At 33.1% G+C, this 25372-nt stretch overlaps 1 protein-coding gene across 2 annotated transcripts in view; it reads left to right on the top strand.

Moving 5' to 3' along the window:
• The window catches only part of LOC100889635 (heterogeneous nuclear ribonucleoprotein K), a 75822-nt gene that overhangs the window by 6090 nt on the left and 44360 nt on the right, over positions 1-25372 (top strand). For both annotated transcript variants that reach the window (XM_030977197.1, XM_030977198.1), the window contains one exon: positions 19434-19727. In XM_030977197.1, coding sequence (XP_030833057.1) covers positions 19673-19727 — 55 coding nt within the window. In that variant the 5' untranslated portion in view covers positions 19434-19672. The remainder of the gene's footprint in view (positions 1-19433; positions 19728-25372) is intronic.

The following is a 25372-nucleotide window of genomic DNA, read 5'->3' as shown; positions in this document are numbered from 1 at the left end:
GTGTGCATGCGCATCAATTTGCCCTACCATATCTTACCCAAAGCAGAGAGGTGCAATGTACACACATTTTGCGGAGCATAACAGGCTACCCATATCCGATATCTCTAAATTTAATCGAAGGAAAGGGAGAGAAAATAAGCGAGAAACCTTCTATACACACTTCACCCTGGTTTTTTTTCTTCTGAATTCATAATTACAGATGTATTCATCATCTGTCAAGATATCAGTTCCCTTGTTTTTCTCTTTAATTCTGAAATTTTAAAGAAGTATAGGTTGATACATCTCAGATATCACAATAATATTGATGTAAATTTTTACTTTATAGATGGGTAATTCATCGTTCTAACCACCCTCCAACCCTTGCATCCAAGTTTCATTATTCATTCAATCATATTTGTGGCATGTATTTGGCCTTTATTCATGCAAGATAGAACCTTCATTCTGCGTTATCGATGCATCAGTTGCTAAGCAACCATATTGATATTATCATGCAGCACACAGTGTTGGATCTGTGCAGATTTTTTTTCTCCAAGTGAATGAGGATTAGTCATTATATCAAACAGAAAAATTGGAAGTGACTTCTTTCGTCCGCCTGTATAGGACTAATGAAAAATTCACATATTGATGCTATAATGGCGGCCTGCCTGGCCTGTTAATCAACCTATTTTGGGGTAAGAGATTAATGTATATCAAACATTAATTTCTGAGAATCTGTAGAATTGTAACACAAGTTGAAAGACTTATGGTTCATGATATCATATAAAGGTAAAAGAAGATGGATATTTGAATATATTTTGTACAAAACTTGCACTGTACACAAAAGGAGAGTACTATATATATATCGCAACAATTGCGCTTCAAAATGATCAAGAAGTGCCTCACAAAAGTAAAAATCTTTGAGTGACCAGCTTTACCATACTTGTTTTCCCCAATAGCTGTAGTGTTATGAAAACCGTTAGGAAAACGCAAAATTTGATTTCGATTTCCAATCATAAATATCTTGATAATCAGACAGGCGATCGGCTTGTAAAAGTCATGGGGTTCCTGACTGACCTGAAGGTTTATAATTATCATTGCAGCATGAGCTAAATCCAGGATTTTTTTTCAGAATCTGAGACAAAGTTACCCAATCCCTTTAAGAATACTAAAGCTGAAGAGGCAGAAATTAACACAAAGAACTTAAAATGAGAGGAGAATCGTTCAATTGATTCATAAATGCTGTGGTGCATTTTGTTAAAAGCACTTTTGATACCCAATGATAATAACAAATATCAACAGTTTTGAGCATTCCTCATATATTTTTCATGTGCAAATGCCATTGTTTTTTTTGTTACTACATGTATGTGTGTGTTCATGTATTTATTACATTATTTCTTTATTCTGTTTCTTTTCCTATGAGGAAACATTTCTCATCTACTGACAGAGCCTGGGTAGTTTTATTGTAACATCTTTGTATTTCTTTTAATTGGAATAAAGACAACAAATGCATATTACATTGTTTTTGCCAAGACATTTGCATGAAGGTATATATTTATTGGGTCACTTGAACGTAGCGATGGACAGTGCTACTATAAAATAAGACCTTGCAAGTATTTTACCCCAGGTTATCATTACTGATGAAAATGGAAATCTGTTGCAGAAAGCAGGGGAAAACAGGTCGAGAATGTCAGTAAAAATGACAGAGGCCAGAAGGGAAAAGTGCCATTACTGTAATATGAAGGCACACATCTCAGTATCGTGCTGTTTTGGTCTTGTTACGACCAACCGGCATTACTGATCTTAGCCTTAGGCCTCCATAGTGAAAAGGAGAAAAGAAATCAGGACTTGAAATGAGGTATGGCTAATTACAAGTAGGCAAGCTCTCACAAAATACAAATAGGAGAAGAGGAAAGGTCATGTTCGCATTGGAGATTATTTCGAGAAAAATTATATCAAGAAATCACCATGAGTAGAGAGATGTGTAAAACAAGGAAAAATACTGTAAATCTCTGTGTATAAGACGCACCTGTGTATGAGACACACCCTATTTTTAGGACCAAGACCCTTCCCCCCCTCATTTTTTTTGCTTTTGGATTTGCTTTTTTGCCGACAATGAAGGCAGCAAGCCAGATCAGATCGCGTCTTATTTCAGCGTTCTGTAAGGTATACCGTTCGGAAACCCAAGCCATGCAGGGAATTTATTACAAGGCGCAGTTGTAAACTTGTCACAAATAATAGTAACAATGTTGTTTTTAAAACTAAAGATTACAGAGAAATTTTCCTCAGAGTCCAAACATAAATTTGGACAGACTAGATTTAGAGTGTTGAGTCCCCTGTATGGACTCCGTTTCATTGACAATCAACCATGCATGAAGTCTTTCGTTAGTGAGACTAGATATGTCTGATCGTCAACGAAACGGAGTTAAGTCTTTCATCAATTCTTTTTGTTGCCATGGCAGGCAGCCAGTGAAAATGAATTTGTTTAATCAAATTATGGAAATGCAAGCATCACTTTAACCAAACAGAACTTTGTTATTCCTGGCTCATTTTTCCTGATTGAGGTGTCATATGAAAGAGCGGAAAATGAACTTTCTAGAAATGTGAATTTTTCTTCGAAATTCAGATACCGCCTGCCAAATGACTTTTTGGTTTCATTCCTTCAAATTGCTTTCAATCACTCATACCTGAAATATGCATCATATGAGTTGCATCAAATGAAAAAGGAGGATCTAAGCTTTACAAATATATGCGTCATTTATTAATTATAATTGTGATTAAGTAATGATAAAACATCAATAATTCTCTGTTTCATTTTTTCTGGGACATACTGTATTATGCTGATGTCCAGATATAAACATTGGAAAATGTTCTTTAATTGTCTATAGATACTCCTAGCATGGAGCTCCTAGCTCCTCCCATAGAAATTAGAAAGGGAAATATATATTTGGTTCATTGTAAAGACTTCATGTTTGGCATGTAAGTATTTTAGAGAGACAGAAAAAAAAAAATTTATTAAGTTTTGTGAAATCTTTAAAATGTTTTTTGTTGTTGAATATTTTTTATGTTTTACTTTTAATCTTTGCGTAATTTGTATCCATATTACTGAAAACTGAACTGAATTAAAAATAAGCATCAGAATTTCTCATTTTCTTCCTGTCTCACTAAAGAATGCATGTGCTGAAAATGAAGTCTTCAGCTTTTACAATAGTAAGAGGGATTTATGACCTTTAATGATGCAATCATCAATGCAAGCGAGATATTCAGACAGCTTTTAAAATATTTTTCCAAATGAATGACCAATTTTGTGTAAATGTACACTATAGACAAAGGAGATTAAACCTATATTCTACGCTCTTAGGTGACTAATACATCTCTTCTACATTCCCTTGAGGGCCTAATTATGTTTCCATCTCAATCTGACAAGGACATTTATAATATTCATATTGTTGTAGAAACAATGTATGATATATAATTTTGTTTCCATGAGATTATCTCAAGTTAAGATCTCTGTTCGTTATTGTGACCTCGATGTCAGAAAATTAGTTTGTCGGGAGGGATGACTGGGAGTGAATGAGTGATCAGTATCAGCATGCCTGTCTGTTTTTATCTTTTGATAGTGATTATAATCATCTTCTCATCATATTTGTGCCATATTCATCATAAAAAGTACATGGGTCCAGTATGTCCTTGCACCAAAGTTTGCTTTAGAAAAAAACAGGTATTGAGATTTGCATTGTTCTTGATTCTTGTTGTATGGTAGTTTTACATCACAGTCATTTTCTATTGTGGGCTACATTCCCTGAAGGCTCAGAGATTAGTGATGGACATTCTTCAGTCTTGATGGCAGTTTTTATCCTTAAATTGAATTAACCCTGTTCTTTCAAATTGTTTGTAAATTAAAGGGGAGTGTATCGATGGCAAATACTGGTTAACGCCATCTACGTCTTCTTTTGGACAACTGCACGTAAATGAATGGACTTGATGAACGGTCAGCCATTAGCCAAACAGACCGAAGTTCTCCTCACGCTTCGGTTTCACGTATGTTGCACGCACTTGAATGCTGCAGTCGCGTCGTCCGTAGTTGTATTATACCTGATTGGTCTCGGGTAGGGCCACGGGAAAGACACATATTCTCGTCATGACACACTCCCTTTAATAACCTTTACCTGGATTGTCTATGCGATAACTTAAACAATAATCATATAGAATAGAGTGTGGTCCCTTTTTTAGAACTAATCATTTTGCAAGGAATTTATAATCACTTTTGTAATAATTTGAACCTGCTTAAAGTGCAGGTGGTTCTTATTGTATTGGCTAATTGGTCAAAAAAAAGTTTACACCTAGAAATTGCTAATTATTTTAAAAATCATCTATGAACAGTAAATTATTATACATCTTATGAAAGGGTGTTTTATCCCAAATCATTTAGTATCATATTTGTGTGCGAGAATACAATATTTGACTTGATCCTCCATACTTTCTCAAAATCCAGAGAATGATATATCAAATTAAGCAAAATCACTGAGAATCTGTCAATGCAGAGATGAAAAACAATGCAAACAAGTAGGATAACAATTAACAATCTGCATCCTTGAATTCACATTTGTTTGGTATGAGTTCATCATAGTTAAGGTACACATATGACCTTTCTGGTTATGAGTAGCATGCGCAAACTTACTTTTATTCTGCAATGACCCCATGTCCTGTGACATCAAACATTGTGGCCACTATCTGTGAACATGCTCATTAATGTTGCAACACTACATATCATAATGCACACTTCATCAGTTTTCTTTAAAAATATCTTAGTTTTAAATACCTCAAATGGCTGCTTCAGAAAACCAGAATTCACTAAAAATTGATAAATAATTGCCTTTCTTGTGGCAGGAAATGAGATGAAATGTTCATTTTGTAATCTACTTGCAGAGAAGTTGTTTACACTTAGAACATTGATTGCAGTCCTGCCATGACTGTGGAGAGTGCAACCACACTCATTAAATGAAAGCAATTATTCACAGTCTAGAGGGAAAATGGCCTGTTATGATGAGATGTGGGCATGGCTATAATTAGATTCAAAGGAGTAATATGAAATGGAAATCAACACCAGTAACATCATGTGATGAGAGACTGAATGGTGAATATGTATATATATATATATATATATATCTATATATAATTACAAATCTCCCCAAGATGTTATGAAATGATTAGTTACATGAAATCATGTGTGATTCATTTATTGAGGATATCCCATGATTTTCATCAAATAGTGTGCAATAATTATCACTTCTTTCACAGCTTTGCACAATTGAATCACACATCCTCAACTCAAGAGCAGAAAGATATTTCACGCACATATGATATTATGATAAATATGATATACATGTTTATACAGCTAAAGAATATCGTTAAGAGTTAAATAAATGAAAACACCCATAAAAGAAAGATGCAATTTCATATATATGTGCTTCAAAAAACTATTTTGGAATGATTATATTAAGAAAGACTTTTTATGAGTGTTGATCACATAACTTGGCATTGAATATTCTTGTGTTGAAATTGATCATCTAGAGGAGTATCCTTTTGTTGAAGCAGTCAGGCAGTGCATAGCAGAATCTAATTGATTGCTAAGGGGTTATTAGAGGGATTACTATCTCCCAGTTAATTAGAATGATTAGATAGAATGAATGAATTGGAAGTGCAATCAACGGATGACGCATCAGGATAGATAATACATTATTTACATTTGGTTTTTACATGGCAAATTGCTATTGCACCTATTCTATGTAGTACAGTAAATATGAAATCCTTCATTGTTTTTTTCCCCCTGAAACTAAAAAAAAATTTGAAAGGAGAAATATTTGCAGTCACATACTTATTCAAAATAGAATGTGTTATATAACAAGTATGTTTTGTTTTGTCTTGTCTGTACAGTATATATTCTGAATAATACACATCCTGTGATTGCAAAATTGAAACATTCCGAGAAAAAACGCTCATGGTTTGTAATTGAGAATGTAGGATTCCTTTTATTACTCTCTCTCTCTCTGTGTGTCTCTAGAATACTAAAAACGATCACTGCGCAAAACTTTGCTCTCTTTAGTATATCATTTCAGTTTTGTTTTGCTGAAATTTGTTGTATCCAAAGAAACAAAATGAAAAGAATAGTTTTAGAAAATGAAGTTCAAAATTTGTATCTGGCAAATGTACATTTACATGCATGCAATGTATATATTTTGGTGCTGTCTGAGATAACTTGAAAATGTAATCCTTTGTAAGAGCATTCTACTTGAAACTGTAGATCAAAGGAAAAGCAAAATGATTTGTCTCCTTCAGAAATTGATTAAGTAAAAAAAAGAAAAGTGAATGAAACACACTATAAACTATTTCCATTAAAATTTGATTAGTTTTAATTTGGAATAAAAAGGTCCAAGTCTACGTCTATGGAAAATGTGTGTTATACTCTAATTGAATTTTACCAAACGGGGCAAGTACTAAATGGGAAATATATATATGTATATGTATAAAGAGATGAAGAGAGAGAGAGAGAGAGAGAGAGAGAAAGGGGGATATGCTAAAATGTGCAAAGAACATTATCTCTACAAATTTTATTTCTATTTATTTATTAACATAAGACAATAATAAAAGATTTTCAGATGTTTTCACATAATAGAGATAAGCATGTTCTAACGTAAATTACACCAAAAAAAAAAATCAGATTTTTGTGTCAAACCAAATAAGAGTTGAGGATAATCAAATAATTTAGCATTCTTTTTAATGGATTGAGTGTAAAGTCTAGTAGGATATAAATTAAATAATTAGGAAAAAACATTGGATAGGGAGAAAACATAATATGGTAATATTCTCTATGTGAGAATACGCTAGCGTATATCTTATGGGATAACTGACTTTGGAAGGACATTGTATGCAAGTGACCTTTAACAAAAAGTACATGAGCATCATGAGAGATTAAGGGAGATCGGCAGTTCAGCTTTTTTTGGTTCCGCACTACCTAAGAAAAAAGATAAAGATACACATGTTGAGTCTGAGAGGAGGATGGAGAGAGAAGGACAGAAAGGGAGAGAGAGAGAGAGGAGGGGGGGGGGGGGAAGACTGGTATTGGGGTGGAGGGATGAGAGAGGGAGCAAAATAGACTCCCGAATAGAGAAATCAGAGCAAAGAGAGAGAGAGAGAGAGATTTACAGATTTTATAGTGGAAAAGATATCGTTTTGAGAATTGGAAGTGAAATATTAAGATAAGATAAGGATTGGTAGAAACAGATATTTGAGAACAGAGGAACAAGGAAAAGGGTGAGTAGAAGAGATAGAGAGAGAAAGAAAATGAAAGATGGACAGAAAAAAAGTAAGAGGAAGAGGGAGAGGGAGAGAGAGAGAGAGAGAAAAGAAGAAGAATGGTAAATAGAAAATTGATTGGTAGAAAGGGAGAAAAGGAGTAAGATTACAAGAGCAATGCAAGTGAGGCATGATTGAGGGAAAATGTATCAAAGAATAGGAAAAAGAAATGAATTAGGAAGCATGTGGATGTCCAAAAGAGTACTTCTTTGCTAATTTAAGATGTTTCCTCCAATGCTGGATTCAGTGTAGTATACGGTTTGAGTCAGCCTACAACGTAAAAGTCGGTCATTACTTATTCATCCATGTGGTGGAGAGGAGAGCTAATGTTTGATGTTAGGGGATATAAATGCAGGCATCGGGTGAAAATCACTGGAAGATAATGTTTGTATATAATAACATGAGTTTGTAGGAGAGCCTTGTCTTAATCACCTACAAGTAATTGGTGTGTAGCTAGAATGTATAAAATAATCATCAGAACATTTTACCTGGCACTCTTGGTACAAAGAAAAAGAATAAAATTTGTTAATGTCATTTCTAGTTACCAAGAGATGAAAAAAGGATTTATAAAGTACAATTTGCATTGAGAGAAATATTAATTACATAGAGGAAATATAGGGACTTTAAGTCATAATCATAGAAGTATTATAGGAGTAGGAGAATCGCAAAGTTTATATTGTGACTTTAAGGAGTAAGGAATTATATTCAATTAGATGTTCTTTGTTTTTAAAAAGAAAAGTCACCAGCCAATTGTTGGTTGCTTTTTGTGAATTTGGTGTGTGCTGTAAATTTAGAAGGTTCAATTTGAAATAAATCCATATCATTTTTAATGAAGTGAGAGAGTGGCAGAGGGAGAGAGAGAGAGAGAGAGAGACAGACAGACATAAACAGACAGAGGGGGGGGGGGGGGGGGGAAGAGGCAAAAGTTCATCATGAATAAAATGTATATGATGTATAATAATTTTTAGCACTTCCAGGTCCGCCTTCCACAGACTGCCTTATGTATTCATGTAAATATTTCCATATAGGAATAAAACAATTTGTGCACACTCTGTCTCTTTTTCTCATCCAAATGATATAATTGTACATGATTTTTTATTTAATTACTTTTGTAGACAATTTAATCATTGTATTTGTTATTGTTCTAATTTTTTGTACTTGAATTTGAATTTGTATCTTTTTGAACGCAGAAGTAAAATCAATCAAACATACAAACAAACAAACAAACAAATTGTTGTGATATTTGTTGTTGTTGAATATTTCCCCCCTTTTTAACTTGAGGTTAGTGTTTACTAACGGTCATGCTCTATGCGCTTTAGTTTTATCTGACATTGTTAAGTCTTTATGACATAATCCAAAATTGTGCTTAAATGAACCCCCTCCTACCAAAAATTTGAAATAACCAAAAACAATACAAAACAAACATAAACTCTCTGGTCTTCCTATTGTATGACTACATTCATTAATCCTTTAGGCAACATGTGGTTAAAAGGATCCCGCAAGTATTCTTTGGCAGATTTGTTATGGTTATCTTGTTGGCAATACAATTGAAAACTAGACATATAATACTTGTTTGGAACAAGTATAGGTGGGCTGGTAAACTAAAATTTGAAAACAAAATAGAGCAAAAATAAGCGAGAAACTGCTTTAAAATTCTTAATAACAATATCATGTAGATTCATTACGTCAACGAAATTCACCTTCTATAGTCATAACACGCAAATTGTGAAATTTCTGACATGAGGCCTTTAATCGCAATTTTCACTCTGATGACATCATCAAAATGAAAAATGGTGTTGACTGAGCTTGTAGAGAATTGACTCAGCTACATCATATCGAAATTTGGAAGAAAATCGATCAATATTTACAGAGATACAATCAATGTTACATAAATATGCTGACGTCATTATATGCAAATTCGTATTTTGAGTTCCAAGGCCATTATGATAATGTCACGATACACTTAATGGCCAAATGAAACATGGAATCATATTTCCGACTCATACTCTATTTAAAAATGAAAAAACATTGAAGGTCACGGTTCATTCCAAAGAGCTATAATGGATTTTGTATAGGCATGTTTTTGCCCATATATGCTATGTAATAAAAGAGCTCGCGCGCACGGACATTTATTTTGAATTGACGCTCATCTTGTTATTAATGGTCATAAGGAGATAAACATGGTATCAAATTCCTCGAAAAAATATGAAAAATATCATGAAAGAAAAAAAATGGCGATTCTATGTTGTGTAATGGTGTAACGCTCGAAAACGCGCGCGCATGCTCGTACGCGCGATTTTTTTATAAAATGCTTAAAATGACCTGAAACGTATGCAAAATTAATTTGAGACGATTTTGATCATTTAAAATTTGTGCGCGCGCACTGACGCGCGGACGTACGCGCACGCGCGCGTTTTTTGACCGGAAATTGACCGGACTGATATTGACCTTGATCATGATAAATATGAATGAGAAATAACCTTTGGTTATGAAGATATGATCAAGAGTTTATTTTCAGAAAATTTCACAAAATGGCGCCTAGATGACGTCATCAGTCAAGGTCAAGGTTTAAAACCTTACCTTGCTTTGTTCATATGCCTATACATATGTGTGCTAAATTTCAAATTATTTGATTGAACCATTTCAAAGTTATCTTGCTAACAAAAAAGTGGGTCAAAATAAGAAAAATAAATAAATAATAATAATAAACTAGACATATAATACTTGTTTGGAACAAGTATAGGTGGGCTGGTCAACTAACATTTGAGACAAAATAGAGCAAAAATAAGCGACATACTGCTTACAAATTCTTAAAAGACAATATCATGTAGATTCATAACGTGAACTAAATTCACCTTCTATAGGCATAACACGCAAATTATGAAATTTTTGACATGAGGCCTTTAATCAAAATTTTCACTATGATGACGTCATCGAAATGAAAAATGGTTATTACTGCGCTTGTAGAGAATTGTCTTAGCTACAACATATTGAAATTTTGAAGAAAATTGATCAATATTTACAGAGATACAATCAATTTTACATAAATATGCTGACGTCATAATATGCAAATTCGTATTTTGAGTTCCAAGGCCATTGTGATGATGTCACGATACACTTAATGGCCAAATGAGACATGGAATCATATTTCCGACTCATACTCTATCTTAATATGAAAAAAAATTGAGGATCCCGGTGCATTCCAAAGAGCTATAACGGATTTTGTATAGGCATGTTTTTGCCCATATATGCTATGTATTAAAAGAGCTCGCGCGCACTGACATTTATCTTGAATTTACGCTCATCTTGTTAATAATGGTCATAAAGAGATAAACATGGAATCCAATTCCTTGAAAAAATATGAGAAATATCATGAAAGAAAAAAAAATGGCGATTCTATGTTTTTTTAATGGTGTTACGCGCGAAAACGCGCGCGCATGCTCGTACGCGCGATTTTTTATAAAATGCTTAAAATGACCTGAAACGTATGCAAAATAAATTTGAGACGATTTTGAGCATTTAAAAATTTTGCGCGCGCATTGACGCGCGGACGTACGCGCACGCGCGCGTTTTTCGACCTGAAATTGACTGGACTGATATTGACCTTGATCATAATAAATATGAATGAGAAATACCTTTTGGTTATGAAGATATGATCATGAGTTTATTTTTCAGAAAATTTCACAAAATGGCGCCTAGATGACGTCATCAGTCAAGGTCAAGGTTGAAAACCTTACTGTGTTTTGTCCATATGCCTATACATATGTGTGCCAAATATCAAAGCATTTGATTGAACCATTTTCAAGATATCTTGTTAACAAAAAAGTGGGTAGAAATAAGAAAAATAAACTAGACATAATACTTGTTTGGAACAAGTATAGGTGGGCTGGTCAACTAAAATTTAAAACAAAATAGAGCAAAAATAAGCGAAAAACTGCTTAAAAATTCTTAATAAACAATATCATGTAGATTCATTACGCGAACGAAATTCACCTTCTATAGTCATAACATGCAAATTGTGAAATTTCTGACATGAGGCCTTTAATCGAAATTTTTACTCTGATGACGTCATCAAAATGAAAAATGATTAGTATTGAACTTGTAGAGAATTATCTTAGCTACAACATATCGAAATTTTGAAGAAAATCGATCAATATATACAGAGATACAATCAATTTTACATAAATATGCTGACTTCATAATATGCAAATTCGTATTTTGAGTTCCAAGGCCATTATGACGATGTCACGATACACTTAATGGCAAAATGAGACATGGAATCATATCTCTGACTCATACTTAATCTAAATATGAAAACAAATTGATGGTCAAGGTTCATTCCAAAGAACTATAATGGATTTTGTATAGGCATGTTTTTGCCCATATATACTATGTAATAAAAGAGCTCGCGCGCACGGACATTTATCTTGAATTGACGCTCATCTTGTTATTAATGGTCATAAGGAGATAAACATGGTTTCAAATTCCTCGAAAAAATATGAGAAATATCATGAAAGAAAAAAAAATGGCGATTCTATGTTTGTTAATGGTGTTACGCGCGAAAACGCGCGCGCATGCTCGTACGCGCGATTTTTTATAAAATGCTTAAAATGACCTAAAACGTATGCAAAAAAAATTTGAGACGATTTTGAGCATTTAAAAATTTTGCGCGCGCAATGACGCACGGACGTACGCGCACGCGCGCGTTTTTTGACCTGAAATTGACCGGACTGATATTGACCTTGATCATAATAAATATGAATGAGAAATACCTTTTGGTTATGAAGATATGATCATGAGTTGATTTTCAGAAAATTTCACAAAATGGCGCCTAGATGACGTCATCAGTCAAGATCAAGGTTGAAAACCTTACCGTGTTTTGTCCATATGCCTATACATATGTGTGCCAAATTTCAAAGCATTTGATTGAATCATTTCAAAGTTATCTTGCTAACAAAAAGTGGGTCGAAATAAGAAAAATAAATAAATAATAAATAAATAATAAAGGCGATTTTAACAAAAATATAAGGTGGTCTGTATTAGATACAGCCCACCTGATAAATAATAAAGGCAATTTTAACAAAAATATAAGGTGGTCTGTATTAGATACAGCCCACCTGATAATTAGAACTTGGGTTTGAGATGAGTCTTGGAAATTTCTTGACATAGATCACTTCTTTACATGTCATATTTTTCAAAATAATCACCCTTTAATAAACAGAATATTAAAATAAAATTTCTTTAACTTGAAGTACCGGTAGTGTTGCTAAAAAAAATTAAAAATCTCACATTTTGTTTCACAAGAAATGCGTGAACCTTCAGTAATTACCTGTATGGCCAATTTTGTTAATAGCATAATCCTTTCCACTAACAATTTAATAATTAAGTTCCCATTAAGTATTCATTCCTAATTAATATTGATTACTGATCACAATGAATGAAGTAGTCTTCCAATCTTCATACTTTGTAAATTGAAAAGAGGTCAGAAAAACACTCTCCATAAGGGATTCCCCACCTAATTGAAGAGATGGAAGAAGTGAAGGATGGTTAGAGAGAGAGAGAGAGAGAGAGAGAAAGAGAAAGAGAAAGAGAGAGGAAGGGAGAGAGAGAGAGAGAGAGGGATATATATATATATATATATATATATATATATATATATACAAAGAGAGAGAGAGAGAGAGAGAGAGAGAGAGAGAGAGAGAGGGGGGAGATATATATATATATATATACAAAGAGAGAGAGAGAGAGAGAGAGATACACAAAATAGGTCAATTCAATGGGATTGTGTGTGAGAAAAAGTAGATAGATATTTGCAAAGTGAATACAGTCTGAGGCCTCATTCATAGATGTCATGGCAAAACTACAGTTTTATTTGTTTATGATGAAAATAAGTATTTGAATCACATTTCTTTCTAAATCTTTTAACACAGAGCTTATGTAGAGGATCTCTGTTGTGTGCGTTGCCTTTAAATTACAAGTAAATCTGCTTTGTTTTTCTTAATGGTGGTTTACTGTGTCATATCTGCAGGAGTCTTTAGCAGTAAGTCCCCATCTAACATAGATGTGTCTATTGTTATTACATCATATGGCATTTATAGCTTTCAAACAGTATGTCTATGTTTTGGCTAATCGTTTTCACTTACATTCTTTTTTTCGTACTAGCATTTTTATATAGATTCTATATATAAAACAAAATAGATCTTATTTAAACATTTTTCTGGCTTACACCCAGTAATTTACACCCAGTAATTTACTGGGTGTAACCTTGCATTCTTTTATCTTCTAGAGAGATAGTCAGTAGTACTGATCATTTGAACATCTTTTATCTTCTAGAGAGATAGTCAATAGTATTGATCATTTGAACACCTTGCATTCTTTTATCTTCTAGAGAGATAGTCAATAGTATCGATCATTTGAAAATTTTGCATTACTCATTCTCTTTCTTTCCTCTTCCATCTCACTACTTTTATAGGAGGATGAAACTCTATGATCAGTTGAACTTTTTGCATCAAAGTTTGATTATTTTTGCATGATGACTCTGATATTACCATCTTGCAAATACCATCCCAATTATCTTGTGAAGGTTAAGCTTCCCCCTATGATGTTTCTTTATTTCTTCCAAACATTCTCCGGTCTGCATTGAACAAACAAGTTGAACTCTTGCACTTTATTTGGATGGATTGACTAAGAGTTTTACAAATGGTCAGAACAAATTATCATGCCGAAGATTTTAACTGACAGTTTTGTTTGCTTCATCCTTTCTAATTTTGATCAGTCAGGGAAGCAAAAGTAAGAGTATATTTTTTTACCAAATTGTTAACTTAGGAAATTAGATGAGATGTAATGTTTGATCAAGCATTATGTTAACATACTACTTGATTTCCTGTAGAGTTGTTGATTTTAGCAAAAGCAATATGAAAATGTACTTGAAATGTAAAAAATAAAGTCTTTGAAGACGTGTGTAGGAATAGTTTAATTAAGCATTAGATTACTTCCCCACTGCTGACATGCATTTCCAATATTTTGTATCTTAGTCAATATATCAGACTTACATTGACAGCCTTGGACATGAGTGTTATTACCTTCGCTATATTTCTGATGTAAATGACATTCAGGTTAATTTGTCTCCTGTCATTTTCTGTCTTTCTTTTCATTTCTATTTCTCATTTAAACATGCCATTCCTTATTTCTCTTTTATACATGTTTTTCCCGGCTCCCACTGGGCCATTGTCAAGTCCCAAGCACAAGTCATATTCTGCAAAAGCGGTTCCCTATTGTGACAAGAAATTGTGATTTTCCTGTCGTGATTTAAAAAGAAACGATGCCCCCTTGCAGCCTCAGAAAGGAAATAGAGAAAATTCTGTGATGTATTTTCATTTTAGCCATTATTTCCTTCCACGTTCTCTCATTTTCTCTTCTATCGCATGCTATACAAAAAGCTCTGGATTTTTTTCTCCCTCTCCTGTATTTCTTATCGGTCCCACTCTTTCTCTTTTGCTCACTCCTTACTCTTTTGTATATTGTATTTTTGGATTGATTTTTTTCCCCATTCCCTCTTTCTTATCTATTTTATGTTTGAGGTGGGTTCTTCATTGCCTGAGGTTATTACATAGATATTGTGTGAAATGAGAGCAAGAAGGTCACCTATTTTTTTGACAGATTTAAGTACTTCTTAAGTATTTATGTATTTATTGTATTCTTGTGATGGACATTTTTTCAGTACTCAACCAGTCTTACTTACATTCTCACAAGGATAGTTTGGTTTAAAGAAGTATGCATATTTTCCAGCAAATTTCTTTTCTTTAAATTTGTTTTTAATTGATTGTTCTTGCATGTCTCTTTATATTAATATTCGTCATAACTTTGTTTGTGTATGTGTTTGTCTTTCTTTTTCTCTCCTGGTTAAGTTATATATGTCATTATTCCTCCTATCAATCCCTATCTTTTTCTCTTGTCAGCTAATATGAATCCCTTTTCTTTTGCTTTTGACATCTATTTCTCATATACCTATCTCTCCCCGTTTCTCCCATTTCTTCTATCACTATTTTTTCTATCTGTATTCTCTTGATCTGTCCCATTCTCATTGTGTATATATATTCTATCTGTATTCTCGTATGCCCATTCTGGCTGCATCAGATAGTTCGAGCCTCAGCATCAAGTACTCATTTTCTGTGTCTGTGTGGCGTGCTTGGCACAGACCTAACCTTGAGTAAGCCATTTGTCGGTGCCAGCAATGATGTTTTGTCCTGATGGTATCCATGGTTACGACGCACGCCACTGCCTCGCTCTTCAGTGGGAGAAGAATGAGAGCGATCAAGCCAGCTATTCGTATTATATTTTCATTAGGCACGTTGGGAATGGAGTTATTACATTAAGTTTGCCAGGCTTTCAGCACTATTGTTCATCGACTATGGATAATCAATATGGGCATAATTAATGTGGGTCCATTACTCTGCACACAACCATATCAACATTCTCAACACACTTTCATTTCATATCAAGTTCTCTAAAATATATATCTTTCCTTTATTGTTTATGAAAGGCAAAGTGAAATGGAAGATGTAAATATATTTCTGAGTCTGATGTCTTTTTCCTTGATATCTTTAACATTTATAAAATGTTATCCCTATTAATATGATGCCATCTTAATATTACTTCATTACTTCATGTGACCTTAATAAAAAACAGGCAATACCAGACTGAAATGTACATGTTCTTTTTTTCTCTTCATGTAAACTAGTTGATCATTTTTTTTTTAAATGTTAGCAGAAACTTGATAAAGGATACTGATGAATATTTTAGTATTACATGTAGGTATGATTTTCATTTTTGATATGTATAAGTTGAGAATTTATAAGAGAATTTAGAATCAGTGGTAGATCAATATGAGGCGCAGTGGGCATGTACCCCTAAGTTATAATTGATAACTGTTCTTGATGTGTATGTCCTAGACCCCAAATCAAATACTCCTGGACTATCAATGTATCATGCTCTGTACAGTATCACATTATGTGTATTGTTACTGTCAAATATGCTGTAGTGACACACTGTATATATTAGCTAGACCTCCTGTCTATAAAGAAATATTTTTTTTGTTTTCCTTGCACAGACTTTTTCATTTTATACAGAAAACTATACATGAAGACCACCTGCCTATACAGAAAACTTTTCTTGTCTCCCTTTAGTAGTCTTAATAGTCAGGTTCCACTGTACCAGTAAAAGTGAACGTGAAAACTGAATGTAGTGAAATCCACAAAAAATTACATTTGTTTGTCTCTGGAATATGGGACTTTTTTCAAAAATGCTATTTGTGAAGAGAAAACTTGAATATTATTACCTTCCTTTCTTTTGAATATAGTAGAACCTCTACCAAGCCAAATTACAGCTTCCATTAACACTAATACTTTCATAAATATTTAATGTAATTTGTGTCAAAAAGGTTCTCTTTCTCCCTGCCCTCTTTTTTTTTGCCATCAGAAGGTCATAAACATGGTATGCGTGAAAATAGGGAAAGAGACAGGAGAGTGTTTCCAATATTTCATCTTTGGTGATTGCCATCTTTCTCATTCAAATTGAGTTTTTATAACAAATGTGTTCTGTAAAAGCCAATTAACACTGGTTAATTTGAAATAAATAAATAAAATGTTGAGAGCCAGTTCAAGAGTCAAAACTAATTTCAGTTTCAACATTCATAGTGTAATTGTTTTCTTCTTAATGTGGGATTAATTTAAGTCCGTTTGCTCAGCAAGTAAGCAATTTCTGGAAGTAAATGTTTAACACATTAAAATCGTCTTTAGATTGTCTGGCGTGTGGCACAATGGGATCTCCGTCTAGCTCTCATGACTTTCGGCATGCGCGTGGGTTCAAGTCCCCAATGAGCAGACAAAAATGCAAAAATTATTGTCGCCGCATTGTGTGAAAGCGCGTCCTGCTCCTCTGTTCTCAATGCAGACTTGGGTTCAGGGGAAAACACCTTGTTCTTCAGACTAGAACTGGAGGCCCCATGTGTAGAAGAGTCACATTTATATGCTACACTTCTTACATTGAGTAGGGTGTCAACCTAGTGTTTATTGTACCTGCATACATAAACTGGTAATCTTTTTACAGATCTTCTCGTAGACTGCATAGCTCTTTGAAGTTTAACAATAGATAATTATCTTCTGTTATCTGCACTTTCACTTTGATAGACTATTTTACAAAGAACTGAATGACACACCTTTTCAATAACTAAATATTTATTTCTATAAATTTCTCTTCTTATTTTGTTGTATGCTATGAGCATTGGTTTGTAAAGCGCGTTGACCAATATTGAATTGGATAGAATTGATAAAATTAGAGGTGTTAGCATCGTTATCATGATATCTCAAAAATAAGTCGAGAAATGAAATTCTAACTCGGTGCAAGTATCACCATATGAAACCGATCTTATTAGAACATGGGTTGAGTAGGTCGGAAGGTAAAAAGTCATGAAGGTCAATTTCAATGAAATTTCAGGGTTTTAGCCCCTTTATTGCAATGTTTCAGGGTTTTAGCCCCTTTATTGCAATGTGTTAGGAATGATTTGAACCATGAACTTTAAACTTAACATTAGTATGCATTACCATAGTGAGACAATTTTTTTGGTTTAGTAGGTCAAAGGTCAAAGGTCAGATAGTCAATAGACTTGAAATTGAAGGGTTTTCAACCTTGTCATCATTTTATCAATAACTCTGTTAGATGTAAACATAAAACTTGTTACTAGTATGCATCACCATAATAATAATAATATTTGCATTTATATAGCGCTCATTACACCATAGGGAGACAAGTAATCAGATTTTAGTGTTGTCAAGTCAAAGTTCACTTGTAAACAGGCTTTTTATTCTCCTTGTGATATTTGAAGTATAATTCTAGCCATGATCTTATCCTTATATAGGTGGAGGCATATTGGCGATGCAGCCGCATTTGTTTCGTTTATACTAATTTTAGTTTTCAAACAATCTTTCAGGAAATTGTGAATTTGTCAGTTCATATATTTGGTAATGTCATTGTCTTTTTTATTTTCTTGTAATATGAAGTGTTTTGAGTCAGAAAAGTATTATCTTTATGCTATTTGAGCTCTCAAAAGACAACTCTGTCTTGTTATGTCGCAAAAGTAGAAAAAGTACTTTGATAATTAATGAAATCATGATCAAATGAGTTAGTGGTTTGTCTATTTTGACATGTTTTATTAGGGGTTGGCAATAAAGCCATTTAAAGGTAAGTGATTTTTTGATATTTAAAAATTTGGATATATATATATATATATATATATATATATATATATATATATGATTTCACAGTCTTTAATTCTTGTTAATCTTGGAGTGCAGATGAAAGATACAAAGATTTGATAAAGAAGCTAGGAGCCTTGTGCCTATCAACATGCAAACAAGTGGGCATATAGTTACAAGCCTTCTCATTTCCATATGAATGGTAGCGAAGTAGGATTCATGGCGCGTGGCTAGCTGCCTGATACACCCCAAGCCTATTGTATCAGGCTTGGAGCTTATACCTAACAGACTCCCTGACTGACTGACTGACTCCCTGACTGACTGTTAAGCTGGTTGCCCGGTATTGGGAAGTCTAGCCCTTTCATTATAGCGCAGAAACTACATGGTTGGGCAGACACATGCACTGTGTGTATTGTTTAACGCTAATAATTACACTGTTTGGTCTCTTCATCGATGGCTTGCTATTCCATTAACGTAATGACAAGCCCAATACTGTAATACTTCCAACAGCTATATTTTGCAACCATCCCTCTCTTTTCCGTATGCTATGCTCTCTCTACTCCCTAATCAATGCATAAAACCATGCCACCCCCCATCCCTCCCATTTCGGTTTCACACAAAGATTACTATGTGTGGGTCTAGGATTGGTTCATATGTTCGTTGTGTGTGTGTGTAAATGCATGTCAGTGGTTTCTGTGTGTCTGCATGCGTTTGCATGCACCATGGTGAATGAATACGCAGAATCGCAGGCAGGCATCCATATTGACGAAGCTTATTTGAATTGCTAATCAGCCCTCGCCCTCCACCCTTACAAGTAGCATCTCTTAATGGCCTCATTTGTTATTCCAGGTGCCCCCTGTTCTGCTGCAATCTGATTGGTCAACCGAGCCTTGCATAAATAACCTGCTCGTATCCATCACTCGTCAGTTTGCCACTGATCTCTGGCTGGATTTACAGCCTTGTCCAACGCGGCGCTGCGAAGGAGGAGGAGGAGGAAAGGAGACCTGTATGCACGCACATCGTTACACCGTGTTCCCTGTCTGCATTCGCATCTACGCAACAACATCCTAGAAACTGAATAAAGGAAGATGGCTGAAGCGATGAACATTGGAGACAAGCTGCAGCAGATGGCTGATAATGAAGGTAAGACAGCTATAGAATGCTTGTAAATCTTAAAATCACCTCTTCTAGCATCTGAATGACATCACCAAGCTAATTTCATTCCTAACTACCTGTTAGATTCTTTGAGGGAAGTGTATACCTATAAAGCACAAGTATGGTTTTTGAGAGTCAGTACAGCACTACGTCGCTATCTAATGTAGATATCAACCAATCTTTATTTGAAAGAAATCAATCATTGCCTACAAAATGAAGTAAGTTTTTATCTTTCTCTATCTCTGTGAGGAAAATACATTGCAGTAAAGTTGAGTCAATGTGGAATTTGCAGTGGGAGAACTGCTGCAATAAATGTGTTTAGTCTGAAACAATATTACTCTATCTATGTTGAAGGGGAATTGGTTTGATGATTTGTCTTGAAGTGATGATGCCTTAGTCAGTGCTTTTGTCAGACCTTTGGATTGTTTGCACTCACCTGGTATTATAAAGTCCACTAGTTTACAAGTAAAAATCCCCTTCTCTCACTTTTCTCTCTCTCCTTCTCTCTCTCTCTCCTTCTCTCTCTCTCTCTCTCTCTCTGTGTAGATAGATACATATTTAACTCTACCTCCCTTTCTCACACTACATACACTAGCCTATTCTCTTAAAAACAACAATTTATAAAGAAATGTTAGCCATGTCTGTAAGCCCTTGCATCACCACTGTTTGCTCTCAGCGCCCCTGATCTGCGTGCCTTTGCCGACTAAACACGATGTGTTCTCCTCAATCTAATTTCATCCTGGAGTGGAGCGCATTTTGGCAATGAAATTTTGCCCTGAGGCAAGTTCACATGAGTAACCAGACACCATAGCACATTTGTTTTCCGATTGCAAACTGGGCAGGCAAGGAAAATAGCGTCGTTTGTGTGCATTTGTCACTATTCATCACCAGATTGGATTCAGTTTCAAATGGAAAGATTTGCATGATTGACTTCAAGTTTTTCTGTTTTTGTTGTTAATCCGCTCTTTCTGTCCTTTGATCTTATTTCATCACATTTTGCTACATTCTTTTATTTGTATGAATCCTCTCAATGGATAGTATAGCAGGTGTGTTCTGATTATCTAAAAACTAAATTTGCTTTGTTTTATTGTTTTATACTCATTGAATTATAGTCCTTTACATTTATATCTTTATATTCAATCTGGAAGTGTAGTTTTCGCACACAAAAAACTGATGGACTGCTGCATGTTAAGTCAGTAATTCAGGATTTAAAACAAAATAGTTTGAAAGTTCAATGGGTATATCTTTACAGTCTGGTATAGCTGTGAGGAAATTTAGCTATCTCACAAAAATGACATGCAATATGTAAAATTTTGGTTTATACTAAATACTAAATTGCTTATAGCATCAATCGTTTACTCTGACCCTGCTAATATGAATACTGAAACATTACATTTATGCATGAGTAAAATGTTTATATTTTGGACACCATTCATGTTAGTGAGGTAATACCATAATAACAATGTTAGATAGTGGTATCACCCTGTTCATATACATGTACACAATACAATCTGAAGGTATTCTCCATACTAGATGAATGTACCATTCATGTCTATTTGATAGAGAGAACATATAAGGCTTTGCAATTACAGTTACAAATACTGTTCATACCTATTTGATAAAGAGAACATATAAGGCTTTGCAATTACAGTTACAAATAATGTTCATACCTATTTGATAGAGAGAACATATAAGGCTTTGCAATTACAGTTACAAATAATGTTCATACCTATTTGATAGAGAGAACATATAAGGCTTTGCAATTACAGTTACAAATAATGTTCATACCTATTTGATAGAGAGAACATATAAGGCTTTGCAATTACAGTTACAAATACTGTTCATACCTATTTGATAGAGAGAACATATAAGGCTTTGCAATTACAGTAACAAATACTGTTCATACCTATTTGATCGAGAGAACATAACAAATACCGTTCAATACATGTCTATTTGATAGAGAGAACATAAGGCTTTGCAATTAAAGTTACAAATACCATTCATACCTATTTGATCAAGAGAACATATAAGGCTTTGCAATTAAAGTTAAAAATACCGTTCATACCTATTTGATAGAGAGAACATAACCTATACCGTTCATACCTATTTGATAGAGAGAACATATAAGGCTTTGCAATTACAGTTACAAATACTGTTCATACCTATTTGATAGAGAAAACATATAGGACTTTGCAATTACAGTTACAAATACTGTTCATACCTATTTGATGGAGAGAACATAACCAATACCCTTCATACCTATTTGATAGAGAGAACATAACCAATACCCTTCATACCTATTTGATAGAGAGAACATAACCAATACCGTTCATACCTATTTCATAGAGAGAACATAACCAATACCATTCATACCTATTTGATAGAGAGAACTTAACTAATACCCTTCATACCTATTTGATAGAGAGAACATATAAGGCTTTTCAATTACAGTTACAAATACTGTTCATACCAATTTGATAGAGAGAACATATAAGGCTTTGCAATTACAGTTACAAATACTGTTCATACCTATTTGATAGAGAAAACATATATGACTTTGCAATTACAGTTACAAATACTGCTCATACCTTTTTGATAGAGAGAACATAACCAATACTCTTCATACCTATTTGATAGAGAGAACATAACCAATACCCTTGATATCTATTTGATAGCGAGAACATAACCAATACCCTTGATATCTATTTGATAGAGAGAACATAACCAATACCTTCATACCTATTTGATAGAGAGAACATAACCAATACCATTCATACCTATTTGATAGAGAGAACATAACCAACACAGCTTTCTTTACACAGCGTTCACAGGAACTAAAGCTAGATAATATCTGTGATTTAAGTTAGATTTATTGAATGAATCCTAAACTGATATGTTTTTTTACCTTTTGACTTTTTTTTCAATGCTAAATCCTGTGATTTTTAATACATTTCTCTGTATAGGCCTTTCTAGATTCTGAAATGAAATGATTTCTCAACGGTGTTAACGATAGAATAGCTTTGAAGCTCATGCTTTTTTTAGATATTAAAAAAAAAAAAACTGTAAGGGATATCAAGGATTATCAAACATATATTACATAAAGCATGATTAATTTTGAAGGTTATTATTATCATTGGTTTATGTAAAAAGATTCAAAGGATTGATTCGTTTATCAAAAATAGAAATTTGCAGCCCTGTGAAATATTCAGATTACATGTACATGAATATTAAGGTGTTATACGTACTCACCAATACACACAGTTATATGCTAACAGGTGACATATCTTTAAGGAAATTATTGAGGTTTTCAACAAAAACAAATGAGATTTTTTTTTTAATGCTTGTCATGTAACTATAGGTTAGATTTTAGAATGAAAGTTACATCAGTTAGATATAAAGACTTTGTTATTCCTCATTTGTAACTTAGAATGAAAGTTACATCAGTTAGATATAAAGATTTTGTGATTCCTCATTTGTAACTTAGAATGAAAGTTACATCAGTTAGATATAAATATTTTGTTATTCCTCATTTGTAACTTAGAATGAAAGTTACATCAGTTAGATATAAATATTTTGTTATTCCTCATTTGTAACTTAGAATGAAAGTTACATCAGTTAAATATACATATTTTGTTATTCCTCATTTGTAACTTAGAATGAAACTCACATCAGTTTGATATAAAGATTTTGTGATTCCTCATTTGTAACTTAGAATGAAAGTTACATCAGTTAGATATAAAGATTTTGTTATTCCTCATTTGTAACTTAGAATGAAAGTTACATCAGTTAGATATAAAGATTTTGTTATTCCTCATTTGTAACTTAGAATGAAAGTTACATCAGTTAGATATAAAAATTTTGTTATTCCTCATTTGTAACTTGGAATGAAAGTCACATGAGTTAGATATAAAGATTTTGTTATTCCTCATTTGTAACTTAGAATGAAAGTCACATGAGTTTGATAAAAAGATTTTGTAATTCCTCATTTGTAACTTAGAATGAAAGTTACATCAGTTAGATATAAAGATTTTGTTATTCCTCATTTGTAACTTAGAATGAAAGTTACATCAGATAGATATAAAGATTTTGTTATTCCTCATTTGTAACTTGGAATGAAAGTCACATGAGTTAGATATAAAGATTTTGTTATTCCTCATTTGTAACTTAGAATGAAAGTCACATGAGTTCGATAAAAAGATTTTGTAATTCCTCATTTGTAACTTAGAATGAAACTCACATCAGTTTGATACAAAGATTTTGTGATTCCTCATTTGTAACTTAGAATGAAAGTTACATCAGTTAGGTATAAAGATTTTGTTATTCCTCATTTGTAACTTGGAATAAAAGTCACATGAGTTCGATAAAAAGATTTTGTAATTCCTCATTTGTAACTTAGAATGAAAGTTACATCAGTTAGATATAAAGACTTTGTTATTCCTCATTTGTAACTTAGAATGAAAGTTACATCAGTTAGATATAAAGATTTTGTTATTCCTCATTTGTAACTTGGAATGAAAGTCACATGAGTTAGATATAAAGATTTTGTTATTCCTCATTTGTAACTTAGAATGAAAGTCACATGAGTTCGATAAAAAGATTTTGTAATTCCTCATTTGTAACTTAGAATGAAACTCACATCAGTTTGATACAAAGATTTTGTGATTCCTCATTTGTAACTTAGAATGAAAGTTACATCAGTTAGATATAAAGATTTTGTTATTCCTCATTTGTAACTTAGAATGAAAGTCACATGAGTTCGATAAAAAGATTTTGTAATTCCTCATTTGTAACTTAGAATGAAACTCACATCAGTTTGATACAAAGATTTTGTGATTCCTCATTTGTAACTTAGAATGAAAGTTACATCAGTTAGATATAAAGATTTTGTTATTCCTCATTTGTAACTTAGAATGAAAGTCACATGAGTTCGATAAAAAGATTTTGTAATTCCTCATTTGTAACTTAGAATGAAACTCACATCAGTTTGATACAAAGATTTTGTGATTCCTCATTTGTAACTTAGAATGAAAGTTACATCAGTTAGATATAAAGATTTTGTTATTCCTCATTTGTAACTTAGAATGAAAGTCACATGAGTTCGATAAAAAGATTTTGTAATTCCTCATTTGTAACTTAGAATGAAAGTTACATCAGTTAGATATAAAGATTTTGTTATTCCTCATTTGTAACTTGGAATGAAAGTCACATGAGTTAGATATAAAGATTTTGTTATTCCTCATTTGTAACTTAGAATGAAAGTCACATGAGTTCGATAAAAAGATTTTGTAATTCCTCATTTGTAACTTAGAATGAAACTCACATCAGTTTGATACAAAGATTTTGTGATTCCTCATTTGTAACTTAGAATGAAAGTTACATCAGTTAGATATAAAGATTTTGTTATTCCTCATTTGTAACTTAGAATGAAAGTCACATGAGTTTGATAAAAAGATTTTGTAATTCCTCATTTGTAACTTAGAATGAAAGTTACATCAGTTAGATATAAAGATTTTGTTATTCCTCATTTGTAACTTAGAATGAAACTCACATCAGTTTGATACAAAGATTTTGTGATTCCTCATTTGTAACTTGGAATGAAAGTTACATCAGTTAGATATAAAGATTTTGTTATT

The sequence above is a fragment of the Strongylocentrotus purpuratus genome, unplaced genomic scaffold, assembly GCF_000002235.5.
Source record: "Strongylocentrotus purpuratus isolate Spur 01 unplaced genomic scaffold, Spur_5.0 spur5_scaffold_9, whole genome shotgun sequence".
In the NCBI taxonomy this organism is placed as follows: domain Eukaryota; kingdom Metazoa; phylum Echinodermata; class Echinoidea; order Camarodonta; family Strongylocentrotidae; genus Strongylocentrotus; species Strongylocentrotus purpuratus.
Note: the sequence above shows the minus strand (reverse complement) of the source record. Positions and strands in the feature narration are given on the sequence as shown.